This window comes from Xyrauchen texanus, chromosome 32 (assembly GCF_025860055.1).
Source record: "Xyrauchen texanus isolate HMW12.3.18 chromosome 32, RBS_HiC_50CHRs, whole genome shotgun sequence".
Classification (NCBI taxonomy): Eukaryota; Metazoa; Chordata; class Actinopteri; order Cypriniformes; family Catostomidae; genus Xyrauchen; species Xyrauchen texanus.
Window position 1 is genome coordinate 14,586,254 of NC_068307.1, and position 26,110 is coordinate 14,612,363.

A 26,110-nucleotide genomic window follows, 5' to 3' on the forward strand; every position below is an offset into this window, starting at 1 on the left:
TGATCTGACAAGACACACACCTGTCTATACAAGGTCCCACAGTTAACAGTGCATGTCAGAGCACAAACCAAGTCATGAAGTCCAAGGAATTGTCTGAAGACCTCAGAGACAGGAATGTATCAAGGCACCGATCTGGGGAAGGGTACAGAAAAATTTCTGCAGCATTGAAGGTCCCAATGAGCACAGTGGCCTCCATCATCTGTAAATGGAAGAAGTTTGGAACCACCAGGACTCTTCTGAGCTGGCCGCCCGGCTAAAGTAAGTGATCGGGGAGTAGGGCCTTAGTCAGGGAAGTGACCAAGAACCCGATGGTCACTCTGACAGAGCTCCAGCATTTCTCTGTGGAGAGAGGAGAACCCTCCAGAAGAACAACCATCTCTGCAGCACTCCACCTATCAGGCCTGTATGGTAGAGTGGCCAGACGGAAGACACTCCTCAGTAAAAGGCACATGACAGCCCATCTGGAGTTTGCCATAAGGCACCTGAAGGACTCTCAGATCATGAGAAACAAAATTCTCTTGTCTGATAAAACAAAGATTGAACTCTTTGGCCTGAATGGCAAGCGTCATGTCTGGAGGAAACCAGGCACCTCTCATCACCTGGCCAATACCATCCCTATAGTGAAGCATGGTGGTGTCAGCATCATACTGTGGGGTTGCTTTTCAGCAGCAAGAACTGGGGGACTAGTCAGGATCAAGGGAAAGATGAATGCAGCAATGTACAAAGACATCCTTGATGAAAACCTGTTCCAGAGCGCTCTGGAACTCAGACTGGGGCAAAGGTTCATCTTCAAACAGGACAACAACCCTAAGCACACAGCCAAGATAACAAAGGAGTGGCTATGGGACAACTCTGTGAATTTCCTTGACTTGAACCCGATTGAACATCTCTGGAGAGATCTGAAAATGGCTGTGCACTGACACTCCCCATCCAACCTGATGAAGCTTGAGAGGTCCTGCAAAGAAGAATAGGAGAAACTGCCCAAAAATGGTTGTGCCAAGCTTGTAGCATCATACACAAAAAAACTTGACGCTGTAATTGGTGCCAAAGGTGCTTCAACAAAGTATTGAGCAAAGGCTGTGAATAATTATGTACATACAATTTTTCAGTTTTTATTTTTAAAACATTTGCAATTAATTTTTCTGCAAATACACAATGTGTTGTGTGCTTGATATCATATTTATTGCAATTCATACTAAAAAACATTATTTAAAGCATAGCAGCAGTTATTTAAATGTTTTTTTTTTTTAATTCCACTTTAATTCTTCTTTCAAATTCTGAGTTCCATTTGCCAAAATTAGAATATAAAACGTATTCTCAATTCAGTTGTAAATGGTGCAAAATCCTCATGTAAGAAAAGAAATATCAGTGCATAGTGAAGAAAGGCTTTTTGAAACTGTAACAGAATGGAAGCTCTTATTAGCAGATAAAGGCCAATTATAATTAAAGCCTTTAACACTGCCAGTCTGCAATCTCCATTCACGAGAGAAATGGTATGATGGATGGGAAAAAAAGCTAATTAATCTTACAAAACAATTATAAATAAGTCAGCGCAAAAACAAAGCCATATGAAAGTATAATTTATAATCCAAATCAAAACAGATTCATCTGTGTTGCATAAGCAAGGAAAATACTGCTGAATACAATTCATCCATTATCTGTCACTTACCGTTATGACCAACAGGATTCCTTTGAGGAGTGTCAGCAGAGACATTATTGGCTGAATGATAACCTGGGCCAGGAGAATGCCCAATGAGAGTGTCCATGTAAATGCAGGGATCAAGTAGACATGACTGCAAAAGCAAAAATCAGGAAAACATTCATCTTGTCCCCCATTGTTTTCAATTATAACTTCAGTTAACACCAAATAATACAAAACACCACCTCTCCAAATTATAGACTGCAGCAAGAGGATATGACAACAGCACAATACAATTTTAAGACATGTATTCTTTACAATTTCCCAACAAAACCTAGTCTTATTGTCTCTAAATCACATTCTGAATGAGGATAGGCAGATTTCTACTCTCTAGAGGAAACAGCAGGGGGCAGGTAATTGTTTTGAAGTGTCTGTCTCTATCTGATAAGAACGCTGTCAGATTGAGTGCACGGTAACACAGTGAACTTCACAAAAGCTTTCACTGCTTGAATTGCAAAAATATTCTAAGAAGACTAACACTGTCAAGAATTACGCATGATCACACAGAAACTCGAGGGCATGGGACAGGGACACGGGTAGTTGACATGCTGTGTGACATGGCATCTAAAACGGTTTTAAAAAGCATATTTCTAATTCCTTTAAATAATGCATGCTGCTTTCATGACCTCTTTTTGAGCGACTACATATTTTTGCTTACATTTTCTTTTTTTTTTTGTTTAGTTTAGGAAAATACATTTTGACCAGTTATAGCAGTGGCTCTCAACCAGAAGTCCAGGAACCCTTAGGAGGCCTCAGCAACCCCACTTGCTCAAGATGGCTTAAGATGCCTGGAAATTATTTAAAATAAGTTATCTTTAAATATGATAACTTCATTTAAATGCTGAAATTAGTTAAAATCATGATGTAGGCCTACAACATATAAACTAAAATTTCCTCAAATATTTGGAATCACGGAATTAATCGTGATAAGTATTTTAATCTATTGATTTTTAGGATCTAAAATATACACTTTTCCTCATATATTTATATCAGTTTTAATGCTGAAGTGTCTAATTTCTGTGCCAGTAGCTTCACCAAACAGAATTGCAAAAAGTATTGTTTCCTTAACACTCCCACTGGTTGAGCCAAACTATGTTGGACTGATCAGGATGATCGAAAAATATATATTTTTTTAAAAGTGTTAATAGAACAGAGACACTTGTCAGAGAAATCAACTTTCATATGGCATATTAACAGTGTAGTTGTCTATGCATATTAAGCTGGGATAGGAGAAAGATTTTTATTGTTTGTTTTTACATTTAAAAAAACCTACTTCCCCTTCTGTCACTCACTCGACATTGTGTGGAATGAAGTGACACAAGGGGTCTTCCTTGGACGCCGAATCGTACCTCTGAACCTGAGAAAAGGCCAATGTCAAGTTGGCACACAGAATTTGCATGCCCCGCCCCGGACATACGGGTCAGCGTATGCCAGTCAGAATTTTTCTTCGGAGCCGAATGGTTGTGCAGCAAGCGGCTGAGTTCACTCCTGTTCCACTAACCTCTACCAGCGAGAAGCATTGCTGTTGGATCCGCATGGCGCATTTCCAGCTGGCGTCTCTCTCTGCACGCTGTGCAGTTCACGCCCCTGGGCATTTCAACAGCGCTGCCGCCTTCAGGCCAGCCCACCTAGTTGGAGGCGGACGCGCAGATGGCTGACATGCTTTCCCGGGCTGCCGTGAGCGTGGGCTTGGACTGGAACCCCCCCGTCCTCCCCACAGCATTCGCGGTTTGACGACTGGTACCTCAGTGCCCGGCGCGGCTCATAGCCACGCGCCCCCCCCGTACCATTCTTCCCGGAAGTGCATGACGAGCTGACGCGGTCGTTGAGGGCAACTTTCACTGCCCGTAACCGACCCCCTCGTTCGTCCGCTCTCACAACCCTGGATGGCGGAGCGGCCCGCGGGTACACGGAGGTCACAGAGAATGCCGCCACCTGGCGGGACCGCCCAGTTCTCCCCGCTAGAGCCTGTAGGACGACGTCATTGCTGACCTCCAAAGCCTACAGCACCGCCGGACAGGCTGCCTCCGCACTGCATGCCATGGCTCTCCTGCAGGTCCATCAAGCCAATGCACTTAAAGATCTGCACCTATCCCTATGTGCTGCAGAAACTGCGCTTTGCCACCGACCTTGCTCTCAGAGCCATGAAGGTCACAGCGCAGGCACTCGGGCGGGCGATGGCAACCGTCGTGGTCCAGGAGCGCCACCTTTGGCTGAACATGGTCGAGATGCGCGACATTGACAAGGCTAAGTTTCTCAACGCCCCCATCTCAGCTTGGCCTCTTTGGTGACACTGTCGACGACCTAGCCCAGCAGTTCTCGGCGGTGAAGAAGCAGATGGAGGCAATCTCTCACATCATGATGATGGAGGTGGTACCAAGACCACTCCGTCCTCCGGTGGAGGGCCGGGAGGAAAATCCTTGTTTTCCTTATTTTCATTTGCTGCATCCTCTCTGGGTTGCGGTACTAACATGTAATAATAAAAGAGCGATTTCCCCACTCCCTGGGTCATCCAGCCGGTGCGCACCGTTTTCACGGCACCCTGGCCCTAGAACTCTACAGTTCCGGTCCCCCGGACGCAACTTCTTTGCCTCCGGCCCTGCGACTGCTCAGCCACGGCAGGCCAGCGCTGATGAGTTCCGAAGACGCCTCCTTAGGACCGCTTCCTCAGTCTCTAGCCAGCCCCCTGCCGAGTGCGCGGAGCAAGGTAAGTGCTTTGAGTCTTTTCTCAGCACCCAAGCCTCGGGACGCTCTTTTGCCTCCCAACGCATTATTACCTGCTCCCCACCTCGAAGCCCCGCCTGGTACGTCAAAAACGATCGTCCCGTTAGTGCCCCTTGCACGGAGTTTGGATGCGTGGCTCTCACTTCCCAATCCGTCGTGCTGGTTGGCCAGGACCATCCGACTCAGCAACGCAATTCAGTCTTTCTTGTTTCAGCAGTATTCGCTCCACTCTTGTGCGTGGCCAACAAGCCATTGCCTTACGAGCAGAGATCCCTCCAGCCGAGATGAAGAAGGGTTTCAACAGCCCTTCATCGTACCCAAGAAAAGTGGAGGGTTGCGACCAATCTTGGACCTTGCACAGACTCCCGTTCAAAATGCTCATGCAGAAACAGGTTCTCACCTGCGTTCGACAGCTAGATTGGTTTGCGGCAGTAAACATGAAGGACGCGTACTTCCACGTCTCCATTCTGCCACGACACAGACCCTTTTTACGGTTTGCGTTCGACGGCCAGGCGTATCAGTACAAGGTCCTCCCCTTCGGCCTGTTCCTGTCCCCTCGCGTCTTCACGAAGGTCGCTTGCTTTGAGCCCGGCACAGCGGTTCCTCTAAAACAATTCCAGAGGCTCTTGGGGCATATGGCATCCTCAGCTGTGGTCGCGCCACTCGGGTTGATGCATATGAGACAGCTACAGCACTGGCTACAGAATCGAGTCCCAAGATTGGCATGGCGCCACGGCACACACTGTGTGACAATTACCCCTTCCTGCCGTCAGACTTTCAACCCTTGGACAGACCTCTGCTTTCTGAGGACCGGAGTCCCCCTGCAGCAGGTGTCCAGATGTGTCGTGGTAACCACAGACACCTCTCGACATGGTTGGGGCACCGTGTGCAATGGGCATGCTGCCGCTGGCCCCTGGAAAGGACTCCGGCAGCGTTGGCACATCAATTGCCTAGAGTTTATGGCTGTAATTCTTGCCATATGGAAGTTTCTCCCACTAATCCGAGGCAAGCACGTCTTGGTCCGTTCAGACAGCACCGCAACATTAGCATACATAAATCGCCAGGGCGGCGTGCACTCTTGTCATATGTCACAACTCGGCCGCCATCTCCTCCTTTGGAACCAGCCGTGACTTTTATCTCCTGCTCTCTCCCGGGGAAAGACCACCTTCCTCGACTTAAGCCCCAGTCACTTTACGTCCTATGTGAGAGACATAGTTAGAGAGGTCACGGCTGCTGGGCTTGCTCTCATGCTAGGCATGTAACACCTTCTTCTCCCCACTGGGGTGCGGGAAACGTGCAGCTGGCACAGGCGCCTCCAGCATGCAATAGCTTGTTTCGACAGTCACGTAACACGGTCAGTGCATGGTGCTTTTTATGGACCCCTTGTGTCACATCATTCGACACAATGTAGAGTGAGTGACAGAAGGGGAATGTCATGGTTACTGTTACTGTCGTAACCTCCGTTCCCCGAGGGAGGGAACGAGACGTTGTGTACCTCCTGCCACAGCACTAGACCTAGCTCTGTAAATGGCTGTGCTTCATTTTCGGCTCCTCAGTGCAAAATCCTGACTGGCATTCACTGGGCATGCAAATTCTGTCTGCCAACTTGACATTGGCCTATTCTCAGGTTCAGAGGTACGATTCAGCGTCCAAGGGAGACACCTTTGTCAATTCATTTGACACAACTTCTCGTTCACTCCCTCGGGGAATGGAGGTTACGACAGTAACCATGACAATTTCAGCATAACCTAAAATACACACATATTAAGACATAGTGACTTTGAGTGACTAATACATAGGTGAAAATATTATCACATTGGTACACCCTGCAATGTCTCAACATTTGTATAAATTATTGCTCCTGGAAGGGCCACTCTTGATGAACTTAAGTCAACATCTGGTCTTTTGTAGTTACTATGGTGATTCACAATACATTTTAAAGTGAAAAGCAGACTTTTATTGTTCCATTATACATTATAGTATTATATAACTTAATAATATAAAGTGAACTGTAAAATATACGGCATCAAAATGACATCCCGTAAAGCCTGAAACACGGTCACCTTATTTTAACTTAAATGTAATTTTTTACAAATACATTTTTGTACAGTGTATCTATTTAATAAGATACTAACATTCTTATCTATTTTAATGGACAGATATCAAATTCTAATGTCACAAAGCAAACTTTTTTATGAATTTGATTCAGATAAACCACCATATCCTAAGGATACATATGGGATTTTATAATGGATTAAGAGAATGCGGAATACTCTAAAAGGGCTTAAATAACCTATTGATTTGTGCTTGCAGGACACTCTCTCTCTCTCTCTCTCTCTCTCTCTCTCTCTCTCTCTCTCTCTCTCACCTCCTTCGGTCTGCCTATGATGTGTTCTTAATGAAGCGTTCAGCTATCGATGTGGTACAGGTTACGAGGAACAGAAATTTTCTACAGATCAAAATCCATTCAAACAATATCTTGTACGCCTGTTAATATTATGGAAAAAATAAGTGCAGGGCAAGTGGAAGTTTAATATGATTAAGAATACTGACTAGAACAGAAAAGAACACTTTGGTAAAAGTTGTGTCTTTTATTTCAAAATACATAATAAAAAGATTGAGGAAATTTACTGAGAATGAATTGTGCCCACTGATAGCAAGGTATATTTGTGCAAGCTGTCTGAACTCTTTTAGTTTCTGATTTACTAAAAGAATTAGCGAGAGTGAGAATTTGTGACTTTTGCGAATAAGGCAAAATCTATAATAAGCCAAATTTACCTTGAAAGGATGTGTGTTTGTGCTGAAAAGAATGACAAGAAAAATAAATAAACCGGTTTTTGTGCTGAAATACAGCATGTATAAATGTGCCTGTGTGTTTGGTATATTCGCAAACTGATCCCACAGTTAATTCAGCGACAGTAGGTTGAAAGTTTTTCAGCTGAACTCGGTCTGTGTTTACCGAAATTCAAAACACTGTCCCCAGTGGCCAAAGTGAAAATTGTTGTTGAACGTATAGGCATGTGACATCCAGTTTCCAAGTGAAATGTACACAGAGGGGTGCCAAAAGTGAGTTGTAAAATGAGATGTTTTTAGTTATAAATTATTTAATACATTGAGAGTATTGCACGTTTTATTAACTCTTCCACCAACCCCAACCCTAACCGTCAGCAAAGTAGAAATCTAAGAGGTCAAATGCAACCTCCGAATCACACTCTTCATTGTGAACAGGACTACTTCCTATTTAGAAAGCAAGACGAGAACCCGTTTCTCTGATGCGGCTGGTGTAATGTGCAAATCAGTCACACCATAAACATTTCATAAATGTAACTTATGCAAAAAAAAATGATGGTAGGTGCTGCTTGTCAGTAACTCAACAGACAGGGGTTACAACTTGTTGATTTCCTATGTGATAATGTTGGAATTCAAATTTTTTTACTGCAGATTTGGTGAAATGGCACTCTTAGATAAAGACATTTCTATGATGGGATATTTGTCTGTGGAAAACACAAAAGATTCTCAGTGAATCAAATGCATTCTGAGTTACCAATCAGTCAGAACTTCCCTTTTAATGAGATAAAGTCGACTTGAGTTAGCCTTGCAGGTTAAATAACGGCTACAAAGGAATTCACCTCAATGTATCAATGAATATCCAACTTTTTATCCATTTATAATAATTCTAACATATTGATAATACCCTGTGATATTTAAGATTCAAGCTTCTGCCTTCACTGGCTGACCAAATCTATTTTCATCCATTTGTCACCTTTGCCGGCCAATGGTTCTCTGAAAAAAGATAACATTTATATTCAATACACCTCATCTCTATGTTCAATTATGTTTTTTTAACTTCATTACAATGTTTACTTGGGTGGATTTGCCACTGAGGTGCCCCTAAAGGATTGTGGGAATGGATTCGCCTTATGACGCAAGCCTAAAAGCTGCTAATGTGAGGGAGGATGTATGTGAGAGAGAATGAGTGCAAGAATGAAAAAGATGGAGTGATGGTATCCTGTCCCATATGGGAGTGCTGACAGCACACATTTGTCTGTGACACCCCACTCCCACTCCTTGCATGCTGTGACACCCACCTCACCATCCCAACATCTTCAGCTGAGACATGAACCATGACTCCTTTTGATGGTCTGAAATATAGCTGCTCCATCTCCCCAAAGTTAAGTGAGAGAACTATTTAGCCCATAATTATTATATTTAGAAAAAAAAAAAAACTGAATAGAAATCAGTTGGTTTGGTGTAATCCTATAAGGTCTTAAAGGGATTGTTCACCCAAAAAATGACAATTCTGTAATCATTTAATCACCCTCACATTATTCCAAACCTGTATGATTACATTTTTAGGTGGAACACAAATAGATGCTGATGAATGTACCATTAAGAAGTGCATTCAACTTGAGCACTATTTTCCAAGTCAAATAAATTCTGAGGCCTTACAGCGATACTGTGTCACTAAAATCAAATAAGTCACCAATGACTTCTATGACGTTTGGTCACGAGACAGGTGAGAATCATAGGGGTGTCATCACACCATTTTTGTAGTCCATTTCAGAACTTTGGCAGAAGGTTACAGTGGTTTGGGACTCATTAGGGTGAGTAAATGATGACAGAATTTTCATTTTTGGGTGAACTCCACCTTTAAGCATTTAAACTTTCAAGACTAAACAAACTGAGCTTTATCTTCATGTATTTGTTCATATAAACTCTGTTCTCATGACTTCTTTAAAAAGTACACCTTAAGCATGATCACTGTAAAGCCTAAACTTTTATCCCGATGATATTCTTTCTCAAAGTGCCAGTAGGTTATTTAACTTTAAATATGGAGATTCATTATTTTTGTAAGGGGGTGTTGAAAGTACTAGGTTTAGAAATATACAAGATAAATTGATTTCCTTCTTCACATAAAGCACTGAATGATAATCCTTTTTCATACTGAAATTGTCTCGAGTGGGTATTTTTGAAGAAGCGTAGTGCGTTTTAATTAAAATGAAAAACGGTTAGGTTAAAATGTTCAAGTATCTCAAGGGCAAAGAATACAGCTACTCTCTGAAAGCAAGGATCATATCAAAACTAGGCTTTGGATAGATGGTGGTTTATATCCCATAAATACTTGTTTACAGTACCATTTTAAGTGATTAATTGTTATTCAAAATAAATAAAAATTTTGTTAGAATAAATATATAAAAAATATAAAAATGACAGAGGCATTAGAAATTAAAAGTGCCACTAAATATAAAAAAAAAATTGCAAAACTCAAGCAGGTAGCAATTATAGCCATTCCTTAATTGAATTTTGACACCGTATGCTGCATTTGGAGAGGATCCCATGTCTGCTTATTCAATTTTTCATGTTTACTTCCTGTTCTCCAACTGAATACTAATGCACACATGAAGTTTCTCAGACCTTTTCAGGCACTTGAGTGAATAAGAGAGCGATATTAATGCTTCAATAACAAAACAATAAAAGATTAATTGTTTATTTTTTTCAAGGTTAAATACTTTCTCCTCATCCAACTTAATATGAAGAGTCTGCTATTAGCAAGCAACTATTAGTATTCATATTTTGATTCCCCCATAAAATGTAAACACTGTGGCTCTGTGGTGCTTTCAAAACATGTACTTTTTGTTCGAGAATCCCAACCAACTCAACACAGCAACATTGTCTCAACCAATGGTGTGAGTTTAGGGTGGGACTATTTGTTTGTCCAACCAACAACAGATTTGGGAGTGTTCAGAAAACCTGTTTGAAAACTGGCATTACAAGGATGCTACCTTTTTCAAGACCTAAAGAAATTAAATGAATACTGTATCCCCATACTAAAACAAACTCACACAATTTCAAAATAAATAATGTATCACAGACTCTTACTTAAACAGGCAGGGGCACACATTCAACATGGCCTTAATATTGCTTATCAGTAAAACAGAGTAGGCTATATGCAAGTTTCAAATCCTCAAGACATGTTTTTCACATCTACATTATATCATTTTAAAATTGGTTTATGTACCATTATATAAATCAATTTAAATTAGAGGTTGACCAATATTAGATTTTGCTGATACGATAATGAGTTGAAAGAAAGGCAATTAATCTGCCAATAGTTTTTAAAATCGGAAGCATTAATACATTTTTTTTATTTATTTTTTTCTCCCATTTTTCTCCCCAATTTGGAATGCCCAATTCCCAATGTGCTCTAAAGGAGGGTGCACACTTTATGATTTTGGCCATTATTCTGCCTTCTGACAAATTTCGGGAATCCTAAAGGATTTCTCTCGTCGCAGGGCAAAATCGGCAATCCTACAATGTTCAGTGTGACATGTTCACAGACGGTCGATTAATAGCCTTTGTGAAATTCTTCTGAAATTTAGCATCGCAGCCACGTAGAGTGACTGCTATTACGATGGCCAGATGAGATATTCCTCTCCTCTCTCGCACCCAAAAGAAACCTGCTCCGTGTCTGCACCATAGCACCATTTTGTGCCCAGTTATCACTCTACTCAATCTCTTTCAATGTTTTTTCTTCTTTTCATTTTATATAAATAATTGTAATTAATAAAAAGAAAAAACTTGGAGAAAAGTGTAACACGTCAGCAATGTGAAAGCATTACTCACCAAATTAAATAAATACAGAGCTGACAAAATGATTGCATAATCTTAACACTTTTTTCTTTACATTTATCATGCACCTTCTGTACAACTTTATTTTAATGACAATATTTTACTTGTAATAATTTACTTTAAATGTCTGTCTTTAGTTAAGATTCACATCACTGGTAAGTATTTATAGGATGTTTTAATCTAAATCAGCAAATACAGTTGGATACAATTATCTATAATTGGACACAATTGTCATGCTTGTGCATCATCCATAGGGACTTTACAAGCGCAATATATTATCAGCCTTTATGAATTTTAGAAATTTTTTGCAGCTATAGGTTACTGATCTAAAAGAGGAGAAAGACGTACTATAACCCACCTTTTTTATTTTCACCAGCGTGAACGGAAAAGTTTGTAATTTTTCATGCCACAAGTCTTTTTATTTCCACAATGAACATTTGCTTGTGGAAGCTCATTATTACTGTAGGCTACCTCCCGCACTCACGTTCATTCTCAACATCTGTAATATTCGGTATTTGTGATCAAGCTGTCTTATTATAGGCCTCTTATTATTTTGACAAAATCCATCTTTCTTGTAAATGTTAGCCTATGCTTGTAATGGAGTGGTATTGGAGCAATGGAAATAATAATGATGTCCTGACTTTGAGAGAGAGAGAAAAAATGCTCCTCTGTGGTAGGCAAATTTCGCAGTTTTGCTTTTATTCTTTTTAGAAAAAGATTTGATTCATAGTGTGGAACTTTTAAATTTAAAAGCTGAAATACACTGGGGACTCTTCACTGCTTCCAGCTGCTTATTCAAACACATAAGGGAAATAAAATGTGCACTCCTACAATAATCTATAACGTATTACAATATAAACAATTAAAAGTAAACATTGTTCTATTTCATCAACGCTATATCATCATCAACGATTGAACATTAGTGATCACTTGTCATAAATTTCCAATATGGCCTAATGATTGTGAACGCAGCGCATACATTTATTTATCGTATTCTTTTGAAGTTTGATAATCACATTAGGTCATATCACGTTTCCTGTCTTTCTGCTCACAAATTTAAGACCTCTTTAAATGACAATTAAGACTTTTGTTGTATCATTTAAGACATTTAAGACTTTGTATGACCTTACATTTTTGACAAATTAATTTAAGACCTTTTAAGTCTTTTTAAGGATCCACAGGAACCCTGCATTAGTTTTGCTATTTCGTTTGGTGAAGCTTTAGCTAGCAATCTATCTCTTTTACAGTCTATCAGAGTAGCGGTTCAATACTATTTAGGTGACATTATATCTAGTTTGAACTGTGTTGTGTCTCGATGTGTCCCCAATAATTTCCTGCAAAAAACTGAAGAATTTAAAACTTTTACAAGGCAAACAAGGCGAAACTGTGCCAAAAGATGCTGACTACATACTGTATATTCAACAACTTTCCAGTTATCAAAAGCTGTTCTGTTTGGTCCTTTTATAATACATCACAGAGAAGAAATGTGCCTGTAATTTTCACAGAGAGAAGCGTTAGGAGATCAAAAAACCCATGGGCAAAATGTAATGAATGTATTTCCAGCCTCAATTGCATTTATGAGCATTCCTCATGATTTTAAGACAAGCACAGTGTATAAGCTCTGGGTTTAAAATTAAACATCTTGAGAATAAACAAAGTGATTGAATTGTTTCCTTTCTTTGAGATAACTGAAGCAGTAAGACAAACTGCTAATGAACCCCATTTTACTTCCAAAATCTGACTTATTTCCAAGGGAAATAAGGGATATTCAATGAGACACACACACTCACTGTTGTCTCTCTTTTTAATCTCAATGCAGGCTTTTGTCTCCCTTCCAACATGATCTAAAATTAATAGAATTCAGTATACCAGCTTACCTGGTATGAAAAAGTGCAGCATAGGCCTCACTTCCTGCCAAGACGTAACTGATTCCAATAGACACACTGTTGAAGACAAAGTTTGTTATCAGCACTCATTACAATAATGACTGTCTCTATCACTGACTTTCTCTTTTTTGAGGATCTTAGGCAGAGGGGAATAAAGCAGGAAACTCATCTTCTAGAGATTTAACTCAATGAAAGTGGACAAAGACGGATATTTGATGTTCACAAATAAAAACTCTGTAGCATGTTTTATTAAGGTTTTATGCTGTATGTTAACATAAGTGCATTAGGTATTATTAAGTAATACTATTGATGTATTACTTGATAATACATCTAAAAATGTATTAGTATATGTAGAAATATTAATTGATCACCAAGATCAATAAATACTGTAAAAGTATTGTTCACTGTTAATGTTAACTATTGTGTTAACTACTGTTATAACTTTATTATAAAGTGTTACCAAAAATATACCCCATTTTTACAAATTCTGTCCAACATGTTGGATCTTTGAGTGCTTTATCAGATATAGTGATCAGATCTAATAGTAAGATGAAGAGTGAGAGAGAGAGTGAGAGAGAGAGAGAGAGAGTGAAAGAGAGACCTTGACTTTTATCACCATACAGGACAATGCTGTGTGAATCTGTAGTTATTTGACTGTTAAGACACCAGAATATGTCATGCAAGCACATTGATCAAGTGTTGAGCCTCTTGAACACAATTAAGAGAAAATCAATTGGATATGTGTTAGCCAAACCTGTGTAAATGCTGATAACATTGCCTTATTCCATTTAATTGCACGAGCAAGCATGCATTGTAGTGTAACAAGTGATTTCCTGTTAAGTGTCGAAGCCTTTCTCAGTAAATGACCACTGATGCCCTTATTTTACACAGTAATTCTGGAATCTATATTACGTTTTGTAATATCATCCATACAGGACACAGAACAAATATGTTTGATTTATGCTTGTTAAAACACAGTTTAAAGCCTTTCAAGAGTACTAGAAAACTTTAGAGTAAAAGTTAAGAAATAGATAAAAATACTGGGGAACAGGGAGAACCTAATTTTGTAAAATCTGGCCCAGTATTCACAAAAAATATTAAGGCTAACAGTAGCTCCTAACACAAATATTTGGGAGCAACTTTAAAAAAATGAGGGGCGTGTCACTCCTAATTTTAGGACTTGTAAAATGTTCATCTAAGTGTAATTCATGAAGCATTTTAATGCCAAATGTAGCTCCTAAACCCATGACCAGTGTTGGGTAAAGTTACTTTTAAAAGTAACTCATTAGAATATTGTATTACTCAAAGTAACTCAATTAATTAAAAAGTTACTTTTTATGGAAAGTAAAGAGTTACGTTACTTTTGCGTTACTTTTTTCTCACTGCCACTATCTCTTCTGTTGTGCATTCAATACAAATACAAGAGATATGTAGAGACATTACAGGTCATGCTAGCTACTGTCCAATACTCATGTCAAAATAATATAATAAACAAACAGATACTGTACATTGCTCACAGCCGCTGATCCGGAGTCAGCTTTTCTCATCCCATTCTCTCAGTTAAAGTGAGCTGTAACACGAAGCAGTTCGGCCAGTCGGTGAATTGAGCAAGTATTTCACCCTGTATATCATGCCATGGCCTGTGGAAGGCAAGTCTTATAATCACTCTGCCTAAACGCATTTACTGATTTTTTTTGCAGCATGTATTTACACATGCCTTTCACACAAATGAATGTTGAATGTTAAATGCTTTAACACAGAGCACTCCGGATGCAAACTGATCCTAGAGAAGTAGTTACGGGCAGCTTTAAAACAAAGAAATCTGGAAGCACAGTCAGCGATCATTCCACATTGTATGTACCTGTATATCAGTGTTTCACAACCACTGTGCCGCTCTAATGATGACAACATCCATCGACCCCAGAGGATACAGATATCATTTGTGTGATATCTGTACTTTTATTTAAGTATGGAAATTGAATACTATTGAAAATCCCTGCCATAGGTAAAATAGAACTGACATTTCACACATAAATAACACTTCAATTCATGACAGTCTAGAGACAACAGCAGTGATTAAAAACCTACTTAATGCTCAGATCCAGCGAGGGGTCCAGTGAAATTTTAGTTGAGCTTTGTTCTGATTTGTTTATGAGAGTAATCTTAATAGAATTGGCTTCATAGCAAACCATGAAATGAAAACATCAACCTGAGAGGTCACATGGCCCTGGCTTATAAGTTGTCCAGGGACCAAGCAGAAAAAAGATTGTACAATTGCATCATAATTGGGCTGCATTATTGTGTTTTAGCTTGTTGTTTTCAAGCAGTATAGCATTCAGCCTTTAATAAAAACATCTATCATTGTTATTAAGAAATAATAATAGAAAGAAAAACAGGAAGGCAATGAGAAAGACAAATTAATGAACTTAAATACCTTGTATAATAACATAATTTGGCAAGTGCAGAGTACAAACAATTTTTGATGTTATAAAACATATTGTCTCCTGCGGCTGAATGAATAAACAAGTATTTTACATTTACCACTTTTTTATCTTTCTGTCTACAAATCATCATATTTTGCATTATCTTATGTATTCATCCATCCATCATGTACAGTAGTTGTACAGAAGATATGTACAGTGGCCCTAAAAATATTTAGACTTTTATAAATGTATGAATTTAATTGCATTAGAAACTAAATATTAAACTAAGTGGCATCTGCAAACAGTGGATGTGTAAAATAAGTTCCCCTCAAGTTCACATAGGTGTCCTAGCAGAGTAACCACAGTTGTAGTTCATTATATTAACTATACAAATGCTCAGCAAACTTTGAAAACAAATACTTTTTTCTCTTTATTTTGAAGAACATAATGTTTTTTCATTCGAAACATTTTTTTTTTTTGAGAAATGTTTTGCTTGAAAAGTGTGTTTGTGCTATCTGTCTTTAAAATCAATTCCACTTGGTGTGGCATTAGTGTACAAATACATTTAAGGGCAACGGTAAGTATTTGCATTTAGGATTGGTACACATACATTTGTATATATATATATTTATTTATTTATGATCTTGTCCGTTTACCTCAGGGCACAAAAATTGCTTTTGACTTTTAGCCAGTTCACACATAATACAAGCTCACAAGGCCAAAATCACAATGGAACAAAATCTGCAAAATTTCAAGTCTATAAGTTGTGTATAGTCAATTCAGAGTGATCCTATACAACTGGATGGTGTCTAACATTGCATTCCCTATTTGCATGGCATCCCTGGGAGGGAAATGAGAGAAAAACTGAAAGGTGAATAATTAAATAAGTGTGATTAGTTTGTATACCCAAAATGGATGTAAGGAGTTATAAGGCAATTTGTTAACCACAATCATCATTTATTTGTCTTATTGTATGGGAAAAAGATGCAATGAAAGTTGACTGAAGCTAACGTTCGGGTAAAAGTGATAGTTCACCCAAATCTGAAAATGCTCTCATCATTTACTCACTTTCATGCCATCCCAGATGAACACAAACAAAGATTTTTAGAATAATAGTTCAGCTCTGTAGGCCCTTTCATTACATGTGAATGGTGGCCTGAACTTTGAAGCTCCAATTAATAATTTTATTAATATTTCAATCCTTTTTTATTATAAATCTCCTCTTTCACATTCACTTTCAGTGGAGATTTATAGTAAAAAAGGACATAAATATTATTATATATTATATATTCCAAAGACGAAAACAAGTCATATGGCTTTGGAACAACATTATGATGAGTGAGTTATGACTAAGTGAGTTTTTGTTAATATACTTTTTTAGTTAATTTAGGTATTTTATTTGAGTTTTCCCAGTAAAAAACTCCTTGCTGATAAACTATGTAATCTGAATGCACTCTAACTTTCTTTATATAAAAGAATCTGCCAAATACATATTTTTTTATGTAAAAATGCAATTCCTGAATTTCTATGCTGTCCAGGATGTTTTGGTGCTGGCTAGCATGACCTTTCTGTCAAAACTGTTTGTCCAAAGAGGTTGTGCTGGTAAAGCTTGTAAGCAGCCTTGCAGGGACACAAGCTAAACAAAATCCCATGCCAGGGATTAATCTTTTGGTGTTTTGCAGGGCTTTTAATTAATTACTGAATAAGAGAGACTCACAATTGAAAGAGGAGAACAAAGTTGAAGGCACGGCTGGTGTGCTTGCCCAGGAACAGAACTCCCAGCATGTGCAGATTTGGCTGGAGCTCCTCCTCTTGCCTCTGTGCTGTTGTGTCCCTCTGCAGAAGACCCATATCTACAGTGAGAAACACAGAGGAACATGTTTTAGCATTGCACATCTGTGAGCCAGAACGAATGGGGTTTTGTCAGGCCCCGTGTCTGCAACAGATGAGAGGAATCATCCTTCAACCCCACCAATGTGCCACACATCACTCAATGACGCAAATTTCTGCTATAAAGCTACCACACAATGCCACTGTATGACTTTCATGTGAGAAATTATGAATTGGAGGAGAAATAAATGTGAGAAACAGGGAAGAAAGAGGAGTGAGATGAAAATGGGCAGAGATAAGAGAAAAGTGCAGCAGTGACGAAGAAAATCAGCATAAAAAATGTATACACATCCACACCCCATCAGGCCACTGGGCATAGAAACACTCTGAGACATCATCACTCACACACAGTAGTTATCATATATCACTCCCTTTGTAAGGTAGCTTTTTTTGTATGCTGGTATGCAACAGTCTCAATGTTGTACAACAAGAGTTGTACAAGTACAAGAGGAAAACACAGAGAGTAGGAGAGCACGAGGGAGGGGACACACAAAGTTTATAGGTGATACTGGGGCTAGGCACATACCATAATCTTAGCTACAAAAAAAACAACAAAAAAAAAAACACTACTGAACATGTCCACTGTTATTGCTCAGGAAAAGATTTCCTCCTACAGTTGGGCATGTTGACACACTATATAGGCTAAGTTACCTGCCATAAAATCAAAAACAACAAAACAATTAAAAAGCACAAAACAATTCATGAAACAGCACAATGTCAAAAAAATAATGGCCAACCGATGTTTGTCAAGTCGGGTGTAGATGGAAGACTTAAACACAGGAGGAACATACAATGACCAGTCTTTATAGAACACACACAGCAAAACAACAGACATGAATGTAATGTTCAGCACAGTTCGCAATGCCAGATGGGATGTTGGAGGACACCTGGGTGGCAATTGAAGACCAGCAGACAGGGTAGTAGGAGAGAATAATAAACAGGGAGATGAGATACACAGTCCACAGGATAATTGGAGAAAACAGATCACTGGGTGAGAGATATATCCGACTGGATAAGTCTAGGCAAGAAAACAAAGAAGACAAAAAATACTAAACAGAACTGGCTGGCAGGATTGACTGAGCATCAGAGACTCACAAAAAAATCAGTTGATCTACTAGACACAAGAAAGAGGTTAAACAGACAAAGTAATAAGGGGAGGTGGAGATGATTGCCTCATGAGCTGCTTGAATGAGCGTTACCTAGGAAACGCTAATCACGCCGGCCATGCAGCAAAGGAAAACACAAAGGATCCCTCCCAATCTACCAGATACTGGAAACCTCTGCCTCACATCCAAAATATGTCTGACCGTGAAGACCGGGGCCCAACAGTCAGACGAGGGGGCGGAGGAACAGAGGTGTAAGGATGAAGGGGGGAGCGAACAACAGGTTTGATCTTAAAGATGTGAAAGAAAGGGTAAATTCTTTTAAGCTGGGAAGGGACTAAGCACCTTAGAGATAGTAAACGGTCCAAAAACTGTAGGTCCCAGCTTACGTGAGGGACGTCTAAGTGGAATATCATGACAACCAAACCTTCTGATCACACACCGGAGCCTAGTACGATGACAGTCTGCTGACACCTTGTTCCGAATGCCAGTATGAATTAAGGCTTCCCTGGTGATCCTCCAGGTTCATCGGCACCTCTGAACAGACGCATGCACGGATGGAACAACAGCGTTGGGTTCTTGGTATGAAAACAATGGGGGGTGATAGCCTAAACAGCATTGGAAGGGTGTGAGACCCGTAGATGAGAAGGGAAGGGAATTGTGCGTGTACTCGACCCAAGTTCATTTTGAACTCCAAGTTGACGGTTCCGAGACGCCACGCAGCGCAGGACCCTCTCAAGGTCTTGGTTAGTCCTCTCATCCCGACAAGCTCACAGTCGTTGTCGTTCCTCTGGAGATAGCTGAGTGCTCCCACTCTGCATTGACTCCTCCTTCGACAGGGGCTCTAGTATGATGACTGGAGGAGGGGGTTGAGCAACATGTACAGCTCTGTTTCTGAGGAAAGAAGATCAACAGTACAAAAAGTGGATGGAAACTAGGCTACCATTTTGTTTAGAGATGCACTGATCGACCGGCCAGGGACCGGAATTAGCCGATTCTCCGCATGCTTGGCCCGGACCGGTGACTGGCCGGTCAGCCTCACGTCTTTCCGATTCCAAGCCGGTCCGTTTTGTTGCCAGCGGCGCAGGCTATAACGTCACAGCCGCACGTAAACATGTCATTGGCTTGGAAGATCTTCACTGTGAGTGAAGAATACATAAAGTTCGATAGCCTCTCCTATCACTCCTTGGTATGAGCAGCGAAAAGACCAAAGCAATTACGAGGAAAATTATGGAATTCATGGCCCTGGATGACCAGCCGTTCTCAATAGTTGAGGACAAAGGGTTCAGAAATCTGATAAATTTCCTCGATACAGAGTAGGAGGTACTTTCCGACGTCGTGATTCCCGAGTTGTTTAATCTCGTGTCACACATGCAGCCTGTCAACATTTGGGTACACAAATCCGGGAGAGGGGAAGTGGGGTGCTGGATGGCAGAGGCAGGCTAAATATATACAAATTGTGCCGTTGTGATATAATGTGCTGAGTAACGTAATTTTTCCCACCGTGTCCGATGTTAAAATCAGTGTGATATACATTACAAAAGGCGTGAGCATTGTCGATATGGCTTCGGGATATGAAATTAAATTCTTCCATCCAGCTGTTGTTAAATTAAAGAGCTCCAAATTCCTTGGTGTTCACCTGGCAGAGAACATCACCTGGTCCCTCAACACTGGCTCTACATTTAGGCATTTGGCAGACACTTTTATCCAAAGCGACTTACAGTGCAATTATTACAGGGACAATCCCCCCGGAACAACCTGGAGTTAAGTGCCTTGCTCAAGGGCACAATGGTGGTGGCTGTGGGGTTCAAACCAACGACCTTCTGATTAACAGCCCTGTGCTTTAGCCACTACGCCACCACCATTCTATAGGGGGCTCTATTGCCAAGAAAGCCCAGCAGCGTCTCTACTTTCTTCAAAGGCTGAGGAAAGCACATCTCCAACCCCCCATCCTCACTACATTCTATAGGGGGACTATTGAGAGCATCCTGCATCACTGCCTGGTTTGGGACTTGCACCGTTTCGGACCGCAAAGCCCTGCAGAGGATAGTGAGGACATCTGAGAAGATCACCGGGGTCTCGCTTCCCTCCATCAAAGACATTTACAAAAAACACTGCATCCGCAAAGCAACCGGCATCTCACACAAACTCTTCACCCTCCTGCTGTCTGGCAAGAGGTACAGAAGCATTCGGGCCCTCGTGGCCAGACTGTGTAACAGCTTCTTCCCCCAAGCCATCAGACTCCTCAATACTCAGAGACTGGACTGACACACACACGTGTCCTGAGTTGCACTTTAATTATTGTCACTTTATACCTGGCTGCTACCTCAATAACTGCTATGTCCATAGAACACTATCTCATAGTATGTTATGTTTACATTTGGCAATTTAGAAACTGTAATCTTTTTGCACTACTGTATACTGGTTGATGCTGCACTGTCTCTCCCTGTGCCTATTGTCCTGTTCATTTTTAGTAATTTATTGTACTGTCCCGTACTTTTTGCACACGTTTGCACATGCACATTATATAGGTATGTTATTTAGTCTGTGTAGTCTCATGTGGTTCTGTGTTTGTCCTTTGTTGTTTTTATGTAGCACAATGATCCTGGAGGAACGTTGTCTCGTTTCACTGTGTACTGTACTAACTGTATATGGTTGAACGACAATAAAAACCACTTGACTTTACTTGACTTGAAATTGACTTGACCAGCTTACTGTCATTTTAATTTCACAAATAAATCTAATCAGAAGACAAATAATTGCAAACAAAAGGGAGCTGTTGCCCTTCTGACAGGACTGTAATATTGGTCCTGATGTTGCACCTATCGCAGGTTGCCACCAGTTCCAAACCAAAAGTGAATCAGTATGGCCCTTATCAAGCTGGCAACCTGCACCAAGTAGTGGGGGACACTTTTGGTCTTAGTATAATGACCATCCATTGATGTGTATATGCTGTGTGCACAGCTATTAAAGAAAAACTGATGCGGTATAATATCAGGGTTTATATATGATACATTCCTGTTATTCAAAAGACTATTTTGAACAATCAACTAATCTTAAGAATTGCCATCACAACTACATTATGTCCTGCATATTTGTCCAGCAACCTTTAACAACCAACTGAACTTGATTGTCATATAAAATTTATTTTAGCATCATAATGCAATTAAAATTTTCTGAAGAAGATCAGCAAATGCCATCCGAGGTAAAGAGGGTTAGATTTAAAATATTTAAATGTTTAAAAATGTTCAAAAGTTTGTTTTCTGAAAGTGAGCTCAGCATTGGACAAATAGCTCTGAAAAGACAAGTATACATTTTTTTGTTTGGTAATTAATTTTTTTTAAATGTAATGCTTTATTAGTTTGTTATTTAATATAATTTAATACAGGGAATTTTGCCGCCATTTTTCTACAGTAAGCTAAATAATAATTTAATATAATTGGGCTGTAATGTTTTTAAAAAGCACACTGAAGCTTTTCTCCTAGTATTGTGTATTTATTTTTTATTTAAAAAATCTTTGTGCACAGAAATTATATGTTTTTTGTATTATGGGCTAATTCTAAGACTGCTGTCTATTATTTTGAATGGTATGGAAAAGCAACTTTAATAAATAAATAGATGGCTACCACAAATTAAATTAATCACACACAGTGGCCATTCATTTGTTCTCCGTGCACTTGTCAATGTGCATGATACGAGATATATGTTTTGGCACTCCTGGAAGCATCACGTTTGCAGCATCAGATCTATATGCCATTATGATCAATCCATAATCACTGGTTGAGAGATATCTGACTGGATAAGTTTAGGAAAGAAAACAAACAGACAGACAGAAAATAATAAACAGAACTGGCTGGCAGGCTTGACTGAGCAGCAGAGACTCACAAAACAATCCGGCGACCCACAAGACACAAGAGAGAGGTTAAATAGACAAGGTAATGAGTGGCAGGTGGAGATGACTGCATCGTGAGCGTAGCGAATGAGCATTACTTAGGAAACGCTAATCACGCCAGCCATGCGGCAAAGGAAAACACATGAGGGAAACAAAATTAACAGACGGACAAAAAAGAACCGGATGGACCCACAGAGATCGTGACAATGTTGAAATTAATAAATTGTATAAAACCTGCGTGTGACTGCTGTGTGCTTTTTCATTTCCCATTTTAATTTGTAACTAGTCGCACCTAATAAACATGGGGGAAAAAAAAATCTAGAGCAAATAGTTTTCCTAAAACGTATGTCCACATACTTGTATGTGGACAGCGGGACTCAAACCCATGATAGAAGTTATATATAATTCTATATATAATATATAATTGACATAAGCACATTCAATATAATATATTTAGTCAGAAAAAATGTGAGTCAAAAAATATATGGTGCAGAAAACAGTCATCAGGATGTGTTACTAACTTCATGTAAGAGTGCTCAAAAGTATTGGCCAATTCCTAACGCCAGTCTAGTTTCTACTTCTTATTAGAGTGACAAATCACTTTTCAAATCCCTTATGTCCATCAACACCAATCTCCCTAATGATGCTGTGGCATGGTAATCTGATTGGATTTTTCACATTAAGTTAAGACTACTGTACCTGTGCGCCACAAATGACAGGGAACTGGGCTGTGGAGATGTTGAGGCTAGAACATTAATTTCTGAGAGGGCCCCATCTGTTTGCAGAAAGGGACAGCCAAGTAATTAGGATAGACATCTGCTAGATCTCAACACCTGTCATAGATACATCGAGGCTCTGAGTGTAAAGGCCCAAACATACTCTACGCAAGTATGTGAACGCAGACCCACCTTGCTACGCAAGCTCGATTTCACACGCCATTCATGTCAGCGCTCAATTCATAACATAACGCAAGTACACACAGACGTCTCAGAGTTACCGCAAGGGGCGCTAGAGCAGATTTTCTTCTTTCAATCAACAACTGTCATGGCGGACTCGGGCAGCAATTTGAGTTTAATCTTTTCGAAAAATATATGCAACTTTTTGTTCCCAGTCCATTCAAACCAACTTGTTTTTTCTCTGTGTCTCTCCCTACTCCTCAACTATCAACTCATCTACCACATCTGGGCTGCATCCGAAAACTTAGGCAGCTGACTTGCTGCCTAATCAGTTAATGACTTAACTGACAGCTGTTTTGAATGAATGGAACTCTTAAGGAACTTGAAAAGAGCGTTAAGGAACGCAAGAGAGCTTGTAATGTATGTACAACGGGACCATTCATTGGTCATGTGTTGGCCAAGCACCTGTGTTTGCGTATTTGTCTGATGTATGTTTTTAAGTGTGTGTGTGTAACAGCAAGAGAGAGGGACATAGCACTATGCCAGCATGGTTAGTCACTACATCTCAAAGCAACATTCTTTGATAATTTGTTTTTGGGACTCTTTATTAATTTTTGAGTAACCGTATACAGTTTCCTTGGACTTTAGTTTATTACTATTATTTATTAAGGGCCAAGCACCGAAAGTGCAATAACGCCTGTTATATCCATTCATATAATTTTTTTTAATTTCTTCTGGCTGGGAGTCAATGGCAGCCCTATCAACCGTACACAGGAAAATTATGAAATTTGGCATACTGAATAGCCCCATACCAAATTTGTGGTCTCTAGGACATACTCTCTATTGCCACTACCATGTCAAAAATGTACATTTCTTTAGTGCATATCGTGTTAACTATTTGTCCTAGAAACTGAATTCTTCTTGCATCTGATTACACTCCTCCTCATGATTCCAATGAACCCCATACATAAAAACTCTGCCGATTACAGTGGCCGCCATCTTGAATTATGCTGCTTATAATTTTTCTTCCTTGACATTTTGTCTGATTTTCCAAAACAATAGCTCAAAAAATTCTCCAGACCAAGATGCACAGATTGAATAATGAATAATACAGAAATTTTTTGAAAAGTTACGTCAAAGTTACAAGGTCAGAGTAAAAATGGATGTAAGGCTATATATTGGCAACATATTTCCATATCAAAATGAAACTCGGTATGCAAGTCCAATGACCTGAGTGCACATGCAAAGTTTGGAACAGCGCCACCTATGGGTCAAAAAGTGATTTTTTTTTGTCCATAACTTTTGAACCATATGTCCAAAAATCATGCCTATGGATTATGTGGGTCATGAGGATTTCAACAAAACCAAATTATTATATCAACCATACTGTCCCTTAGCCAAAGTGAATTTTATTAAAAAAAATGTAAAGCATTGTCAGATTCCCAGAATGCAGGTCACCATTTACTGGCATTGAAAGGACCAAAAGAGTTGAGATATTCTTCTAAAAATCTTTGTTTGTGTTCTGCAGAAGAAAAAGTAATATACATCTGGCATGGCATGAGGGTGAGTAAATTATGAGAAAATGTAACTTTTTGGGTGAACTATCCCTTTAAATGGTTTTTAATTGGTCTTGTTGTCTGGTTTTCTGTCTCAATGCTGTTTTTTTTTCTTCTTCAAATAAAGGTTATTAACTAACTAAAGCTTAATGAGGAAGCCAATTAAAGAAATTTTCAGAGTTTAATGTAAGTTAAGCGAAATCAACAGCATTTGTGGCATATTGTTGATTACCACAAAAAAAAAAAAAAAAAAAAGTTTTAACTGGTCCCTTGTTTATATAAAAAGAAAAAAAAAATCAAGGTTACAGTTGAAGTGAATGGGGCCAGTCAATAAACATTGAAATACAAATGGTTTCAAAAGTATGGCTACAAGACATAAACAATATACATGTTAACATGATTTGAATGCTAAAATTGTATACCAACCTAATCTGTGTAAAGTTATATCCAATATTACAACTTTGTTGTCATGACGACATAAACCCTGCAATCTAATAAATGCCGTTAGGCTGGTAAATTACAAAATGTATTATGTTTATGGACTGGCCCCCTTTACTTAATATCATAATTTTTGTTTCAGAGATCAAATAAAAAATTAATTCTTTTTTTGTCCCAGTACTCAAGAATCAGTGCAAAATTATACACCTACAAAAGTGAATCAATGTCCTAAAATGTAACAATATTTTCCTTCTCAGAAACCTACTTATACACGATGGAACCAGTAACAAGCAAGTCACACCAAAAAGAAGCATTACAACTTCAAAAGAGCTGTCATCATGTCGATTCCTAAAAATGTAGGATGACAGCTAGTCTTGATGGAGAGCCTGTGTGTGTGAGAGAGAGAGAGAGAGAAGTTTGTCTGTCTAAAAAAGAGCTTTGTAATTTGATATACAGTATGCTCTATTTCAGAGTTGTTGATGCCTCCTGTGGGACAAAACACTGTGACAAATTTTCCAGATCATCAACAAAGCTATCCTTGTCTAGGTGGCTTTCATTCAAGATTTCCATAAAGTGATTCTTAGGAGGTGCTTTTTCAAGTTGTCTGGCCAAGATAATATGACCATATGAATGTAGGAATTCAAAATAATCTTTACACAGCACTTTTCCAAACATCTGTCAAACTCCAAAAATATTTGCTATACATTTCATGATTTTGTTAGTTTTAGTTAAGTTTAAATTTTGTATAAATTGTATAGAGTCCGCCATGACAGTTGCTGACTGAAAGAAGAAAATCTGCTCTAGCACCCCTTGCGGTAACTCTTGAGACTGCTGTGTATACTTGTGTTATGTTATGAATGACGTGTGAAATCGAAACACATTTTGTTTTTAAACATTTTAGTTTCAGTTTTAGTAATTATAGTTTAGCAGAGTTAACAGAACACCTCAAGAGTGCCGACCAAAGCAAGACATT

The 26,110-nt window shown here is 39.3% G+C and overlaps 1 protein-coding gene across 1 annotated transcript in view; it reads right to left on the reverse strand.

Annotated features, from left to right (window-relative positions):
* si:ch211-51h4.2 (uncharacterized) overlaps window positions 1-26,110 on the reverse strand; it is a 163,924-nt gene that overhangs the window by 116,524 nt on the left and 21,290 nt on the right. Inside the window, exons 6-8 of the mRNA XM_052101126.1 lie at window positions 17,080-17,215; window positions 12,931-12,996; window positions 1,670-1,793 (exon numbers count right to left, since the gene is read on the reverse strand). Coding sequence (XP_051957086.1) covers window positions 1,670-1,793; window positions 12,931-12,996; window positions 17,080-17,215 — 326 coding nt within the window. The remainder of the gene's footprint in view (window positions 1-1,669; window positions 1,794-12,930; window positions 12,997-17,079; window positions 17,216-26,110) is intronic.